This window comes from Podarcis melisellensis (assembly GCF_964234715.1).
Source record: "Podarcis melisellensis genome assembly, chromosome: 7".
Classification (NCBI taxonomy): domain Eukaryota; kingdom Metazoa; phylum Chordata; class Lepidosauria; order Squamata; family Lacertidae; genus Podarcis; species Podarcis melisellensis.
In genome coordinates this window covers 35,932,424-35,948,818 of record NC_138539.1, presented here as the reverse complement: position 1 = coordinate 35,948,818, position 16,395 = coordinate 35,932,424, and the positions used below count along the sequence as shown (strand labels likewise).

The window sequence follows — 16,395 nt, the reverse complement described above, 5'->3', positions numbered from 1 at the left end:
AACAGCTTTTCTCTAAAAGACTTAGGGTTATGGAAGTCTAATAAATACTGAAATATTTTTGAACACCTTTCCCATTTCAAGTAGTACAAAAATTTTTTTTTACTGCTAATCAGACAGGATTATTGACTACTTGTGTTTAATCTTTACTGATTTCTTTCCTGTAAAAGATTAAATTTTGAGCCAAGGTGTTGAACTGATTGCTTAGAGTACAAATCGCAAAGTGAGTTGAAATAAGAAGATACCATGATAATTTGTAGAATATCGCTATGGTAAGGTGGCTTTAAGAGTTTTTAAAAAAACAAGTAGGAAAGGTAGGTGAAGTGGCTGGTTGCTCACAAGTTACTGGAAAGATAATATGCAGAAAAATCTGTGTCCCTCCCCTTTAACCACCACCACCACCACCACCTGCCTGGAAAAATGACAGATGTGGAGAGCAGCACATGGTTTAACTTTAGCAGGAGAGCGCTGGGTACAGGTATGTGCCCTCCATTATCTGGGAAGAGAAATTGGGATGAAGCAGTCCTTTAAGCTGTCTCACAGAGGAGACTTCCAGTACCCTGAAACTATATACAGTGGTACCTCGGGTTACATACACTTCAGGTTACAGACTCCGCTAACCCAGAAATATTACCTTGGGTTAAGAACTTTGCTTCAGGATGAGAACAGAAATTGTGCTCCAGCGGCGCGGTGGCAGCGGGAGGCCCCATTAGCTAAAGTGGTGCTTCAGGTTAAGAACAGTTTCAGGTTAAGAACGGACCTCCGGAATGAATTAAGTACTTAACCTGAGGTACCACTGTATCTTTTTACCTTTTGCAACTTTTTTGGGAGGGGGCGGGGTTATTATTATTTTAAATTATAAGGTGCCCTGAATGCCTTAGCAGAAAGTTGGTGCATGAGTGCAATCAATAAACAATCCATACATTTGTCCAAACTGGGCGGTTGGAGTTCACCAACAGTTCTATGACGAACATATTTTCAAGAACAAGAAAAGCCCTGGTGTAAGTATTAACAAAAACCAAACCTAGGTATGAGAATCAGACAAAAAAAATAGAAGAAATTGAAATAAGATTGGAATTAGACAGCGGTGACTAGGAATAAGAAGTGTTGTATGATAACAACAAACAAATAAGAAAATGGGAGTGTTGTATGATAACAACAAACAAATGAGAAAATGGCTGTCTAATCCTAGTACAAGTAGAGGAAGCAGAAAATGATAGCGGTTGCTTCATTAATTGTATTTATAAGGATAGATGGGACCCAGAAAGCTGCTGAATGCTTTTGGTACTCCTATGAGCAGTCACTTTGAGAAGCACCTTATTTGGAGAACTTTAGTGAACTTTACAGCTATACATGTATTTTTATTCAGAATCACATACATTTTAAAAATAAATGGACTTTTTGGTGGATGAAATACTTATTTTTTCTCAGCTTAATTTTTTTTAATCATTTCTGCCCATGCCTTAGTTCATAGCATCTTGTCTGTGTATTGTTCCATCAGTCACTAAATATAATTGGAACAAATGGGTCAAGGCAATTCTTATCAGCTATTCATTTACTTTGAATAAAGCAGTAAATAGGTCATTTTACACCAATGTTGGCAGAAAAGTGCATGCATCCTCTTGCTATCATACAGATCACCTGTCATCTCTGATCACTTTCTGTTTTCTTCCAATCATACCAGGGTATTAGTGGCCCCATGTGCTCTGCTGTACTCTGTTGTAATAGAAGTAAAGCCGTTTCTAATGTGACTTTTATCATTAAGTAATTATGATATAATAATTCTCTTTATAGGTGTAGACCTTACATATTAATAATTTAACATGACTGTTCTAAATGTTGGATTAATTTTGTTTTCCGAATGACTGCCTGGTCTCCTGGAAAAAAAAGTGCAACATTTTCTTTAATCAGTAAGATTTCCAAGGCTGAATTTTCAAGTTGTATTAATTTAATGCCTCATTTGTTTCTCCTAGCATTCTCCGTCAGAACCCTTCCTTGAGAAACCAGTGCCAGACATGACTCAGGTTAGTGGACCGAATGCCCAGCTACTGAAAAGTGATGATTACCTTCCATCAATTGAGCAGCAACCACAGCAGAAGAAAAAGAAAAAGAAAAACAATCACATTGTTGCAGAAGGTCCCAGCAAAGGATTTGGCAAGGATGGCTTTCCTAGTGGGCTTGATAGCCAGGATCCTACCAGGAAATCTCTAGACTGTTCCCAGGAAGAGAAAAAGAAAAAGAAAAAACCCAAGGTGAAAAAAGAGCCGAAGGATCCGAAAGAACCTAAGGAGAAGAAGGAGCCTAAGGAACCCAAGACTCCCAAAACCCCTAAGATCCCTAAAGAGCCAAAGGAGAAAAAAGCAAAAAACACCACACCAAAACCCAAGGCCAACAAAAAGGCAAGGTATGTACTAGTATTCCAATTTATTTTTAAAAAAATCTTTTATATGTTCTATTTTTAAAATAGATTTATGTGCTTTGAAAACATATAGTACGTATAACAAATGGAAGATCTTTTTTTTCTTTTTAGATTTCCAGAATACTTATTAGGATTAACTGACATGAACTAAAGTGACATTTACCCTTTGTTGTTAGTAGTGGCACTCATTTTTGGTTTCCTTGTTTTATGTATGAAATGGCAGATACTTTAGGGATATGTATTAGAGGCACAGTTCTAGGCAAAGAATCATAGGCTTTGATTTTAATCAATAATGCAAATTTTTGAATGAATTAAAAAGGAGGAATGCTGTTGTCACAAAGCCCCTCCCCATCCCTAATTAGAACAAGAATTGCTTGTCACACATAGCACTATAACACTTTAAAGGACGGTTTCAGATTCTGCTCAGTTATGTGAACAAAGATGTACTAGCTCTATTCTGTGGTGTGCATAGTTAATACAAAAGACAACTAACGAAACTAGCATAATCTACCCAACTCCTTACCTTAGAAACATAATTATAAGTCTTAGGTGATGTCAACTCTTGGAGAATTGGAATGCAGTAGATGAAATTGTATCTTCCATGTCACAAAACATTAATATCAATCATTTTTATTGTATATAGCCAAAGGCCTTTACAATGGACGACAGAGAATAAAATGAAATTTTCATCTAAAATATTACACGTAATCACAGTTTACAATATAAAAATAAATATACAACATTAAGACTTAAGATTGGAGTGCATTCACATAGCTGGAATGGAGCTTCTTGACTGCCACTGCAAATTTGGCTATCTGGTGTGTAATATATAGATGTTTATCTGCTAGGAGTTCAACTGTCACTTCCTTTGCAGATTGACCTGGAAGCCGATTAAGAATTGGCAATATAAATGGCCATTGTATACAAGGGGCAAGTCAGCGGGTGGTGTGTGATGTCCTCTGCCTGATTACATCCATGAATACATTTGTGATCCCCTCTAAATATGCCAAGGGCATCTGTTGAAATCTTCGTTTTACTAAGGCTCTGTGTGATTGTGGGAAAGTCAGAGTCTCAAGGTAACAGGGCCTGGAATGATTGGTCTTGAATGTGGGGGTACCAAGTAGAGTAGTGGACAGCAATGATGGATGCTCAGTCTTGGTTGGCATCCTGATCAAAAATCCAATTTCTAAGGTCATGTGGGCTAAGGGTTAAGTAGTTCTCTATTTGGAGATTATAAGCCCTAATCTTATCTTGGAACTTTTGTGCCCAGCCCCCTGTCCTTAGTTGCTCTAACCAACAGAGCTTAGTCCGAGTATGATCCTCGAAGGCATTTAGCCTGTGCCAGTATCTCAGATGGGCTAGATCAATTCTGGCTGCTAGCGAGGGAAGGCCTAAGTCGGCTCTGAGGTGGGCTTCCGGTGTACTGCAGGGAAACCCCCAAATCTAAAGTTATTTTGCAGAACCTCTATTTTAGATTTGACAGCAATTCCCCATATCTCAGCTGGGCGATGATTTTAGAGACAAAGATCTTAATAGCTGGGTTGATTAACTGTCCGCCTTTTGAATGGAAGAACCTATATAGCTGCACAGTAGAACGGGAAAACATCAATAAGACTTTATAGTTGCCTTGGAAAAGAAACAAGTTTAATAAAAATTAAGTGGATTACAGTTTTCTCATATATGTAATACACTTGGAGGAAGTAATTTGGGCTTTGAAAACATGACTGACTTTGCATGAGCACAAATTGAAGAGAACCTACGTTATTTGGGGACAAGAACTATTACAGGTTTTGTTCTATGGAAATGTTAGTTCTTTTGTACCTTCATTGACACCATGAGAAAAACTGTCAGTGTAGGGGCCTAATCTTCTATTGTGGGGAAGGGATATGATATTTCATCCCAATGAATGATGCCCTTGAATTTATTTATTTATTGTTTTATTTAAAATATTTATATACTTTATATTTCAAAAATACAAACAGAAATAATAACATGCAAACTTGACTGTTTATTTGTCTTTATGAATACAAAAGATATCCTAAAATGAGGTTGATTTATGTCACTCTGTCAAAGTTTGTGTGGAATTTCAGAACTTTCTATTGGCTGCATCTATGGAAGAAGCTTTATATCTGTTACTTCCAGGGCCTACCTCTTAGCTGCATGAGTGTGTTGCTGTACTTACTCTGTAATTAAGTGTTCTATTGTTAACACTGTGTATTGTCTGATAGAGAAGGGAAATGGCTAATGAAAGCTTAGGCCTATTGGAAAACACCCTTAACCATTATACAGGTAGCATGAACAAATTAAAAGTGTAGTGTTAATCATGGGTTTTAAACCTATTTATAAGTGCACATTTTAAAGCCTGTGCTAATGCTAGCTTACTGAATTAATGGAAACTGTGTTGAAAGCGGTGCAACATCTGTGAGGAAAACTTGTTTTTATATGCCAGGTAGTGCCAAAGGCTAAGAAACTCATAATTGAATCAAGGTTTTAGGCTAATCAATAGGCTAAATCATTAATCTGCCAAGAACCAGTTACGTACTGAACTGATCAGACCAATCATTTATTTTCTTGATAAGCTGCAATGCTACAGAGAAAGAAAATAATAAGAATACTAAAATCTATTCAACTAAGGATAAATTCTGAGCACTATAGCATAACTAAGGGTGTGAGGCAGTTCTTTGCATGGGTAGCGAAGTGCAGGTGTACAGCTGTATCTGAAGCCTGTCACCAGCTTGTAAGGATGTGTCCTTGAAAGTGGCAGTTGACTTACTTTGCTTCTGCTCAGCCCCTAGGATGCATCCTGTTGAATTATTGATCCTCCCACCCAAGTAAGGGTTGTATCGTACACCTTGTCAGTGACTACCCTGAATTGAAAATGGCCCTTCTCCCCCTATGGGAGCAACCTGTATGTAAGGGTTGGTCAGGGGGTCTGCCTAGCATGGCTGTGGAAGGGGCAGGAAGAAGTTTGATATATATGGCAGCAGGATCTTTTGGACAGTTCTGAATGCTACTTTGTGCATATGAAGCCACCTCATTGTGTCTTCTGTATGACCGGAGGGAATCGTTTATAATATATTGATATTTGAATGAGAAATACTTTGGTTATAATTATTATTGGTATATAAAAACATGTAAGCCCTGCTTTATGCTTATTATCTTATTCCAATATTCTGTGGAAGAATTAAGTGAGCATGCATGCTATTAATGTCCATTCGTAATGAATTACAGCAGTTTCCAACCGAAAGAGGCTTTAGGGGAAAATAACATAACTCAGTGGTAGAGCATATCTTCTAGATTCTGGCTCTGGCATCTCCAAGGTGGTCTGGAAAAGACCAGTGCATGGAGAGTATGCACTGAAAGTCCATGCAGACTAGGGGCAGGGAACATAACCGTCCTGAACACAGAGAGGCACACTTTGCCATTTTGACAGGTGGGTGAGGTCCCCATCTGTTAGTCACAATGTCATCAGATGACTTAAAAGTGAAAAGTTACTTTGTGGCTGCAGCTTGAGCTCCTCCTACAGAGGAAGAGCCTTTGCATCATCATCTGCAATTTAAGCCAGCAATGCAAAAGGATACTTGTGCTTACAGCAAGCCCCAGTAAGTGCAAATCCGTCTATGGTACTCAATCCCATGGGAAGAAATAATGCCCACCAACTTGGATGGCTTTAAATGAGGATTAGACAAATACATGGAGGTTACGACTGTATGTGACTACTAGACATGATGATTATACTCTACCTCCACAGTTCAGGGCAATATCATTCTGAATACCAGTGCTTGAAACCACAGGAGGGGAGAATGCTCTTTGGCTCAGGTCCTGATTGCACCTGTTTGGCCATTGTGAGAACAGGATGTTGGACTAGATGTGCCGTTGGTCTGATCCAGCAGTCTTTTCTTAATGTTCTTGCTGCAAGTGCCAATCAGCTGCTCATGGCTCCCAAGAAGCCTACTGGAATTACCCTTGCTATGGAGTTCCCAATAATATTACAGTTGATCATTGCTAGTTTTCTTTCACTGCCGACCAGTACTTTAAGGCTTCTGATCATTCCTTGGCAACCCTATTTCACATATGAGGTCAGTTGGACATGGTTTGAGGAAAACAGCCACACAGACAAAATTGGGACCCATGCTGGAACCCAACAAAAAATCATGTTAAGAACAAATTTCTGTTTTCTAAAGTCTACGGGCTAAAGAACTACTTCTAAGAAGGATGGGTCAACATTGCTGGAACAGTTTCTTCTTCTTCTTCTTCTTCTTCTTCTTCTTCTTCTTCTTCTTCTTCTTCTTCTTCTTCTCAAAACTAGTATAGATATTTCAGTATTTTCCAGTGTTTTGACAATCTTATTTGGCTGTTTTTAAAATGTTTTCTGCATTTAAATTTGTAAGCTAAGAAAACCTGCAGTGTTCTGAGAGAGTACAGATGACTATGAATTGACTCTTGTTGATAGCACTGAATTTGAATAGACTTAACCTTGAGAAATTGTGATGAAACCTATCAAGTAAAGGCAGAGCATGCTGGGAAAGTAAACTCTTGTGGTTTTCCTTGGTGTTTGTCACGCCACATTTTTCTTATAGTATTTAATTGCAGAGGTAATATAGGAAATAATTACTGTGAAACTCAAAACTAAGAGAAAGTTTGTTCACAATTTTAGGACAATTTGTGATCAGACTGAAGCATCCTTTCTCAATGGTGTTTTACAACTCAATGAGACATGTGAAACTAAATATCCAACATTTATTTATGTAAACAGGGATTGCAAATTGTATAATTCTTCTGCCTGTTGTGTATCCCAAATGTTCAGTTCAGTAAGTCTTCCAACTGTGCATTCCATTGCAGCCAAGAACTGAGTTGGTTGAGTGATCTTCTGGGTTGAGAAGTGTGTGGTTTTGTATGTGCCAATAAGCTTATAGTTACTGCCCCAGAAGGGCTGCAGAAGTTTCAATAGAAAGCTTATATAGCTGGTCCAGTGGTCCATGAAGGTTAAGGACATGCAACCCTAGGCAACTTTAGAGGAAGTGAGAAAGAAGAGCATTTTCCTTTTTGCTTGGGGATAGCTAGTAGGCTTGCTTCTGTTTTTGCACTTGAAGGGTCTCTTTCCCTTCTGACCTGTAGGATGGAAGGATGGAAAGTGAAGTAATGTGTATCTATAGATTTGTGTAGTGTAAGGTGGACCAGGTAATCGTGTTGAATTCATTTTCTGGGATAACTCAGTGTGGGAGAGCTCAGTTGGTAGAGCAAGAGACTCTTAATGCCAGGGTCATGGGTTCAAGCTCCACATTGGGTGAAAGAGTCCTGCACTGCAGGGGGTTGGACTAGATCATCCTCAGGGTCCCTTCCAACTCTACAATTCTATGATTCTGTTCCAGTGTCTCCTTTTCTTCTATCTTTCTCCCTAGATTATTCATTGATTATTCATGGGAAAGAATGCATCTGAACAGCATAGTGGTCTAGCCTCTGAATAGTCTGAAATTTGCACACCCAAACTCTGTAGCCTTTTACCTGTGGAAAGTTGGGGAGTATAAGTGACCTAGGATAGATTTTGCAAGATGAGAGATGCACCCTTATAGGTAGAAATATAATTTAATGTATGCATGTGACTGTGAATATAAAACTGCTGTGAAAATTAAGTTAACTTACATAATTCTGAGCTCTGAATGGGTGCCATAAAACTTTTTAAAACACAGAATTCTCTTTGCATTGGTGCAAACAGGGCCCTTCACACATTCATGGAAGATGCTTGGTCAGTAGTGACCCCTTAAAATGGGATTTGACAAATTCATTGAAAATGAGGCTGCCAAGGGTCACTAATCACAGTAGCTGTCTTCGCATGCTAGGGAAGTCCCTAACTCATCAAGGGTTTGAAACTCATTGGCTACCCTCACCTGCTTTAGCCAGCCAGTCAAAGCCATTTCCTGAGGTGTGGCCACAGTCACATGCCGACAGCTTCTAGGAGCCACAGGTGAGGCCTGAGTGCAGGGTGGAGACCTAAGACCAACAAACTACCCCACAAGGAGCACAACATGTCCCCCAACATATATTCTATCCCTCCTCTAACACCCCACGGTAGGTTATACATACTAAAAAAAGTCCTCCTTGTGGTCTTCTCATAGGTATCTAATTAAACACTCTGGGTAACAGGACACTGGAAAAGACAGGCCTTTGGTCCAATCCAGCAGGATCCTGCTTACAGTCTTATGCTTCTCTACAAGTTTAACATAGCTGGGGTGTGGGTGTGAATAAGTGAGTGTGTGAAAATATCTCAAGTACATCTCTCTACCTGCTATGCAATCTACTGAAAAGATGTCTGAAAGATCTATGCACTTAGTATACCTATATCATTGCAGTGTCCTTTAATATATGTTATTCTATGGGATAGAATACATCTTGGTGAAGTGCAAAGGGAACCAAAGAGTGCCAGCACTCTGGTTGTTGTCTTTTGTAAAATCTATCCTGCATGTAAAATCCTTATTTTTAGTATCATCATGTTTAAGTGTGAAATGATGCTTAAGAGACATGAAGTTTAGTACCATCATAGTGTTCGAAATTCCTGTTGTTCTAGGCACATTTTGCGACAGGGAATTTCATTAGTGTGAGCTATTTCTGAGCTCTGAGTATTAGTGGGGGTGGGCTGGGGAAGGACTAGACCATGTGAAAAATCAACATAATATTTTAGCTGCTGTTCATTCATTTTCTGTTTTGTATTCCTATTATTCAAAAAACGCCTAGACATTCCGTTGTGCTCATAACCTAAGTTTAAGGGGCCATTTAGCTCCTAGCTTTCATATCTCAGTTTCTAAGACTGGTTGTTAGAAGCCATAGTTCCATTTTTCATTTGATCCAGCTTCTGATTCATCGGTGCTTATTCAGTGTATCTGACTGGGGTCTGGATGCAAATAAACCGATTTCTAATTCTAGATAATCTCATTCTAAAGTAATCATAGTTGTCAGGCTTTTTAATATGTTGGGAAGGGGAAATTGGGAATACCTGACACTGATGAAATTTATTTTCTCTGTAACTTGACCTTATATCTTGTGGGTTCATTCTGGATCTGCTCTTGACATTGCCACTTTGTGAATAGGAAAACTTCTCATCAATTCCATTTTATGAGAATTCTTTAACCCTCTGTCATAGATAGCCCCTGTGAGTTTGGTCCTTGTAATATGCTTTACGTGTTTCTTTCCTTGATTTTCCAGAGGTTCATAGAGTTGGAATGGGACCCAAGGGTCATCTAGTCCAACCCATTGCAATGCAGGAATTTCAGCTAAAGCATCCATGACAGATGGCCATCCAACCTTTGTTTAAAAACTTCCAAGGAAGGAGAGTCCACCACCTCTTGTGGGAGACTGTTCCACTACTGAACAGCTCTAACTGATGCAGATCATTCTGTCCTCATTCATACACTATACTAAACCAAACCATGGCTTAGCTGCTTAGCACAAACAAGAAAATGTACAGAATTCCAGAGAGATTGTCACTGCTTTGTTCCTTTCTAGTCATTCTGCTGTTGTGCTGAGTTATACCATTGCATTGCTTAGTGTGTCATCCTAATCCAGTCTCATGGTTTAGATCTCGCAGACAAACCATGAGCTTCAAACCATAGGACAAACCTTGGTTACAACTTGTTATTTCTCTGGAAAGAACTAAACTATGAGCCTGGGTCTGGGTGACACGCTAAGTCAAACCATGGTACAGCAACAGAAAAACTGGGGAGAACTGGCTGTAGTCTCCTCACCAGGAGCCCACATACTTTCTCACTCCTGCTAAGTCAGGGGTTGGCAACGTAAGGCCCATGGGCCGAAAGTGGCCCACGGAGGCTGTTTAACCGGCCCATGAGCCGCCCCCGAACCAAGCTGCCCACTCGGCGAGTCCCCGCACACTGCCCTATACTGGCACAGCATAGTCCAGGGACTCTCTTCCGTGGCTCCGGAAATCTCTTCTGTGCATGCCCAGACGCTGGTAATCACTTCTGCTCAGGCGTGATTTCTGGTGCCATGGATATGTGGAGACACAACTTTCTGCATCGTGCTGCGCCAGCCCGGCCCACGAAGGATCTCTGTGGGAGTGATCCGCCCCCTGCCTGGTAAGCCTTGCCGACCCCTGTGCTAAGTCATGGTTTGGCTTAGGTGAAAGCCTGATCACACACAATCTCCTAGCACAGAATGTTTGCTGATATTTTTGTACATTTTTTTTTGTCTCCTCTGACTACTAACAGTGTTCTCAGCAAAATTTAATGTGCTGGTCTTAATGTACAGTCATACCTCGGCTCCCAAATGCCTAGTGAGTCGAACGTTCCGGCTCCCCAACGCCGCAAACCCAGAAGCGAGTGTTCCAAACATCCTAGGAGGCTTCTGTGGCTTCCGATTGGCTGCAGGAGCTTCCTGCAGCCAATTAGAAGCCGCGCTTTGGAAGTTGAATGTTTCAGAAGTCAAACGGACTTCTGGGACGGATTCTGTTCGACTTCCAAGGTACGACTGTATATATTGAGCCCATTTTACCTGAGATTATGCCTAGTTTCCCAAAGTATTTTTTAAAAAATGGTTTATGGAAGTATAGTTATCATTACTGACGATCTCACCATCACTGACCATTACAGTAGCAGGGTATTACAGCATGCCGCATGCAGCATACAATATACCCCCAAGCGGTAACACACCTATATAAATCAAGGCATCCATATTTCCCAAGCATAGGAGCTAACTCCTAGGGGTAGATGTCCCCTCACTCCCCCATAAACTACAGTGGTGCCCCGCAAGACGAAATTAATTCGTTCCGCAATTTTTGTCGTCTAGCGAATTTTTCGTCTTGCGAAGCACGAAATCCCATAGGAATGCATTGAAAATCAATTAATGCGTTCCTATGGTCAAAAAAGGTCTAAACAAAGCCAAATTTGGTACAACAACAGTTTATTAACTGCTCTTTAAAGTCACACATACTGTAAAGAGCAGTTCAAAAACTGAAGGGAAAATAAATTAACTTTATAAACAAAACATGTCTTTGTTTTTAGACGTCGCGAGACGTTTTCGTCTTGCGAAGCAAGCCCATAGGGGAAATTCGTCTTGCGAGGCAAATCGAAAACGGAAAAACCTTTCGTGTAGCGAGTTTTTTGTCTTGCGAGGCATTCGTCTTGCGAGGTACCACTGTAGTTGAGGGGGCCAGGCCCCCACAAAGTTGGTTTGCATTGCCATTCAAATGGTGTGAAAACACCACATCTTGTGATCAATTAAGTGGGGTGGGGCTTATCTCTCCCTCCCCCCCCAATGTTTTATCCAAGTTGGCACCCCTCAAGCTGGCATGGATGGTGAATGTTGACCATATAAGCATAAGAAATAATACCCCACTAGATGATGCAGAAGACCCACAATTAGAGGCCCACAATTGATTTGTCCCTGTCCCCGCCGCAGCAATGGCCAAAGTACAAGGTTTATTGACCTATTAGTGTTTCCTGTATATAGGTATAAAGACATTTTGTATTAAGCAACTAATAAGATGAAATGATGATGATGTTCTCAAGGTTTCATAGAGTGCGGCTCTTGGTAAGTGCCTGAAGATTGTAGAATTCACACACACGCACACAAACCCACACACAGAGAGAGAGAGAGAGAGAGAGAGAGAGAGACTCTCAAACTAGACTCTCATACTTGTTTGGCTAGCCTTTTGAATGCAGGGCTTGAGTAGTAAAGAGTGTTGTGTTTTAGCACCTGTTTATTTAATTTAGTAATTACAAACTTGTTTAATATGTGAATTCTTTGTTTTTATGTATAAATGATGATGGCAGCATAGCCTGTCCTCGAGCTTCGGGAAATTTGTAGGATAAGCATGTAAACAAATATATTTCCAATTACATCAAATGCTAAATTTACTGCTTCAGGATTGGTTGATTTGGCCCTGTTGGTTGCTTCTGTCTCAGCTGCATGTTTGGCAGTAGTTGCTTTTGTAGTCCCTGCCATTGACGCCTTTTCTGCTGCTGTGTTGCTAACTATTCTTTTTAGTGTTCCCTGTATTTCTTTATCTCTAACCTTATTTTACTAGTGTGCTATTTTGTCCATTCCGCATCATTATACCATACTTGACATAGCTTATCCATGTTGTATAGGATGTCTTAACTTAGGCTTGATTCTGTGCATGTGTGAAACGTCAACATATCTTGCTACAAAATACTTGTAATTTCCCCTCTACAATTTTTTTACAATAAATAATACTTGTAAGAGCAGTGCAGTCTCCAGTTGTCCCAAATGTACTAATTATGAATACAGTGATTAGGTGTATGAATGTTATTGTGTGCATGCAGATAATGGCTATGTTTTTTTTTGGGGGGGGGGGAGGGTGTATATGCAGTAAAGGTAAAGGTAAAGGTACCCCTGCCCGTACGGGCCAGTCTTGACAGACTCTGGGGTTGTGCGCCCATCTCACTCAAGAGGCCAGGGGCCAGCGCTGTCCGGAGACACTTCCGGGTCACGTGGCCAGTGTGACAAAGCTGCATCTGGCGAGCCAGAGCCGCACACGGAAACGCCGTTTACCTTCCCGCTGGTAAGCGGTCCCTATTTATCTACTTGCACCCGGAGGTGCTTTCGAACTGCTAGGTTGGCAGGCGCTGGGACCGAGCAGCGGGAGTGCACCCCGCCGCAGGGATTCGAACCGCCGACCTTTCGATCGGCAAGTCCTAGGCGCTGAGGCTTTAACTCACAGCGCCACCTGCGTCAAATGTGGCTATGAATACCTTTAGGATGCCTTTGAAATTGGACTATAAGTAATTGTTGCCCATTGTAGACAGTTAATGTTCCAAATCAGCAGGTGAAATCTCTATTGTTTATCACCAAGCTGAAGACCAGGGATGTAAATGCTCTGAAGCTGAGACAGAGCATATCTTCAACTTTTCTTTCTAAACTGCCTGCTACAGAATGCAGACAATCCTTATCAAACTGTTTCCTTTAATTTGTCAAATATTTTATTAAACAGATAGGTTTCCTGGGCTTGGCTATTTGTCTGAAATTTGGAGTTGAAATAAATTGGATTCTAGGTGTGTTGTCATCCCTCTTGTATGAATAGTGTGCGTGCTTCTGTTTAGAAGGAATATAGCAACTATTGGAAGTCCCATGTCAGAATACTGCATAGGGAGGGAAGTTGAGTTATATAGGTCATGGACGAGCAGAAGGTAAATCAGCATCTACTGGATGACTTGCAGTAGATTTATAAAGATTCCCAACTTTCCATCAGTCAACAATAGCAACAATAAAGCAGAAACAAAAAAAATAGGCTGCTGAAATAAAGCTTGGGCAGAAATTAGGATTGAATTTTTGTGTGAAAGGATAGAGCTCAGTCCTGTGAACGAAAACAAATTCCTGGGCTGAGCATGTGTTTGAAGGCACCCTGCTTTTTAACTGTATGCCTGTCTCCCTGAGCCAATATTGTGCACTTTGCTATGGATGGTGGACACTGAGGTTCTAGTAAAAAAACAAAAGTAGATTCTGCAGAACTGAAGTCTATCTACACTTGAGGTAGGTCGCCAGTGATGAAAATGTTTTAGTTCATACTCTTAGCTATTACTAGCTAGCTAGAAGGGAGGAAGCTTTCTGAATATACAGATTTTCTGCTTAAATTTCACTATGTGGCTTGCATGAAACCTCCTATGTTGCAAGCACTTGGAGATTCTTTATGTCCTGAACAATAGAAAAGACGGAATCATTAGCACTTTCTAGCCTTTCAGCAAATTGACATTTTATCAAACCTGCCCTGTGCTGTTCTTCAATATGTTACGCCAGTTACTCAAATGCAGTAGTGCACCCAGGGTACACTAACTGTTATTAAATTAAATGGTATGCTTAGCTCTGATTTATAGAGGTCACCAGCAAAAAGCACTAGCCTGTCAACTTGCTTTACCTGGCAGCAGCTCAACTACGACAGGCTTACCTTTGATTTAAACAAATTTGAGAAATATGTAAAGTTTGGGAAGCAGTTTTGCACTGATTTGATAAAAGAAACCACAAAATGCTGCAGCGCAGGTGTTGAGAATGTTTGAAAGCTGATTGAGGGAAGCAGATGGCTTTAGTCAGTGGCATCCAGCCAAAAGAGCAGGTGCTGGTCATGTGACCACTGGTTACCAGGGTAATCTGATTGCTCTTGGCGTGCAGATGAAAGGAAAGGGGCCCAGTGTTCAGCTGTAGTATTGTATAATTTGTGGCAGTTAGAGCGGAAATAAATGCTGGAAATGGAGCCTCATAGTAGGGGAGACTTCTGTCCATGTGTAGTATACACACTAGGGCAGTTGCAAAAGGAACTGTTGTACAGATTGATTAAAAAAATGGTCTTGTATCCCTTCTAAAGATATCAAACATTCTTAGTAATGTCAGGTTCTCATAGACATTGTGTGTGTGCGTATATTGTTCTTCATAATCTGAGTTTAAATAACAAATATTTAAAATTTGTATTCTTCAACTGCTATATTAAAAAAGAAATGGAGCACTTAATTAAGGTACCTTATGTTATAGACTATTTTATGAAACACAGTGTTTTCAGTTTATAAATGTTCAGATATCTCCTGTCTTTTTTTTCTTCTGACGTTAATTTTGAGTATTTAGGTTAAAAGCCACAAATATGTTTCGCAGAAGCAATGAATATAGGTGTTTTAGGAACTTAAAATTGGGAAGGGGGACAGAAGTGAATATTGGATATATATGTTATTTCATCTTCCTGATACAGTTGCACTTTTACACACAAGAACCTGTATTTGTGTGAGAGAGAGGGAAAGAAAGGGAGGGATGGAAAGAGAAAGAATGAGAATTGCAAAATGTATCAGAGGAATGACACCTGAGTATTCATAAGAATTTAGATAGGAAAGCTGCTTCCGTAGAAAATACTCCTAACATTCACATTGAGCTGACTCAGAATTTTATTTCTTTATTGCTTTCTACATTGTGCATATGGTGTTCAAAAACCTCAAGTTGAAGATAATGGTAGCTTTGAATTCTAGCATGGCTTTGATATGTTGAAGGGGAAGCACCTAACCCTGTTCTGGCAAGTAAAAACTTCTACCTGCTTGCTGTCGGCATTCTGAGGTCAGAGTGAATGTATAGCCTTCAAACCTTACTGGTTTTAGGAGAATCAGGACTTTCTTTACTAGGGCAGGATTTTCTTGCATGTCATCCAACTCTGTCCTTTCCCCCATTTTAATGGCAAGGCACATCCTGTGGTATGATTTCCACTTTTAGAAATCTGAAGACTTATAAAAGAGAAAAAAAACAAGAACACAAGCCCTTAACATACACTGGGTTTTTTTTTTAATACAGTGGTACCTCGGGTTAAGAACTTTGCTTCAGGATGAGAACAGAAATCACGAGGCAGAGGTGCGGTGGCAGTGGGAGGCCCCATTAGCTAAAGTAGTACCTCATGTTAAGAACAGTTTCAGGTTGAGAACAGACTTCCAGAACAAATTAAGTTCTTAACCCGAGGTACCACTGTACTGTTATAAATCATCCCAGTCTAAGCTCCTGTGTGTCTAATAGGCACTGGCTGTTGAGCTAGCATGCTTTTTTTCTTTTAGGTTTTGTGCTCTACTGGATGAATCTAGTAGAAAAGTGTATTGCAGAGATTTAACAGGTAGTAGTAATTGGATGCATTTAATACATTTTTAAAATGTTGAATTAGGTTGGAGTTATTGAAGTAGCTATGATGAAATGGTTTCAAGTATGTTCCATTCCATGTGGTGTAAAAAGCTTTGTTTATTCAACCACTCACGTTTTAGTAACAAGAAACCAGAATTGGAATCCAGTGCTGTGAAGAAAAAGGTCAACAAGGGAAAAGAAGGTTCTGAAAACTCAGATTTAGAAAAAACGCCACCAGGATCACCACATCCTGAAGAAGAAGATGATGCAGGAGTTCAGGTAATACCACTGGTTATATTTTCATGCATAATTATAGAATACAACAGCCTCATTCAGAAATAACACTGAACTATGGTTTAGTGTTAGGAGAAAAA

The 16,395-nt window shown here is 40.1% G+C and overlaps 1 protein-coding gene across 8 annotated transcripts in view; it reads left to right on the top strand.

The window, feature by feature from the left end:
• CHD7 (chromodomain helicase DNA binding protein 7) overlaps positions 1–16,395 on the top strand; it is a 143,020-nt gene that overhangs the window by 67,042 nt on the left and 59,583 nt on the right. For all 8 annotated transcript variants that reach the window (XM_081917498.1, XM_081917500.1, XM_081917493.1 and 5 more), the window contains 2 exons: positions 1,971–2,401; positions 16,162–16,300. In XM_081917498.1, the coding sequence (XP_081773624.1) occupies positions 1,971–2,401; positions 16,162–16,300 (570 nt within the window). The remainder of the gene's footprint in view (positions 1–1,970; positions 2,402–16,161; positions 16,301–16,395) is intronic.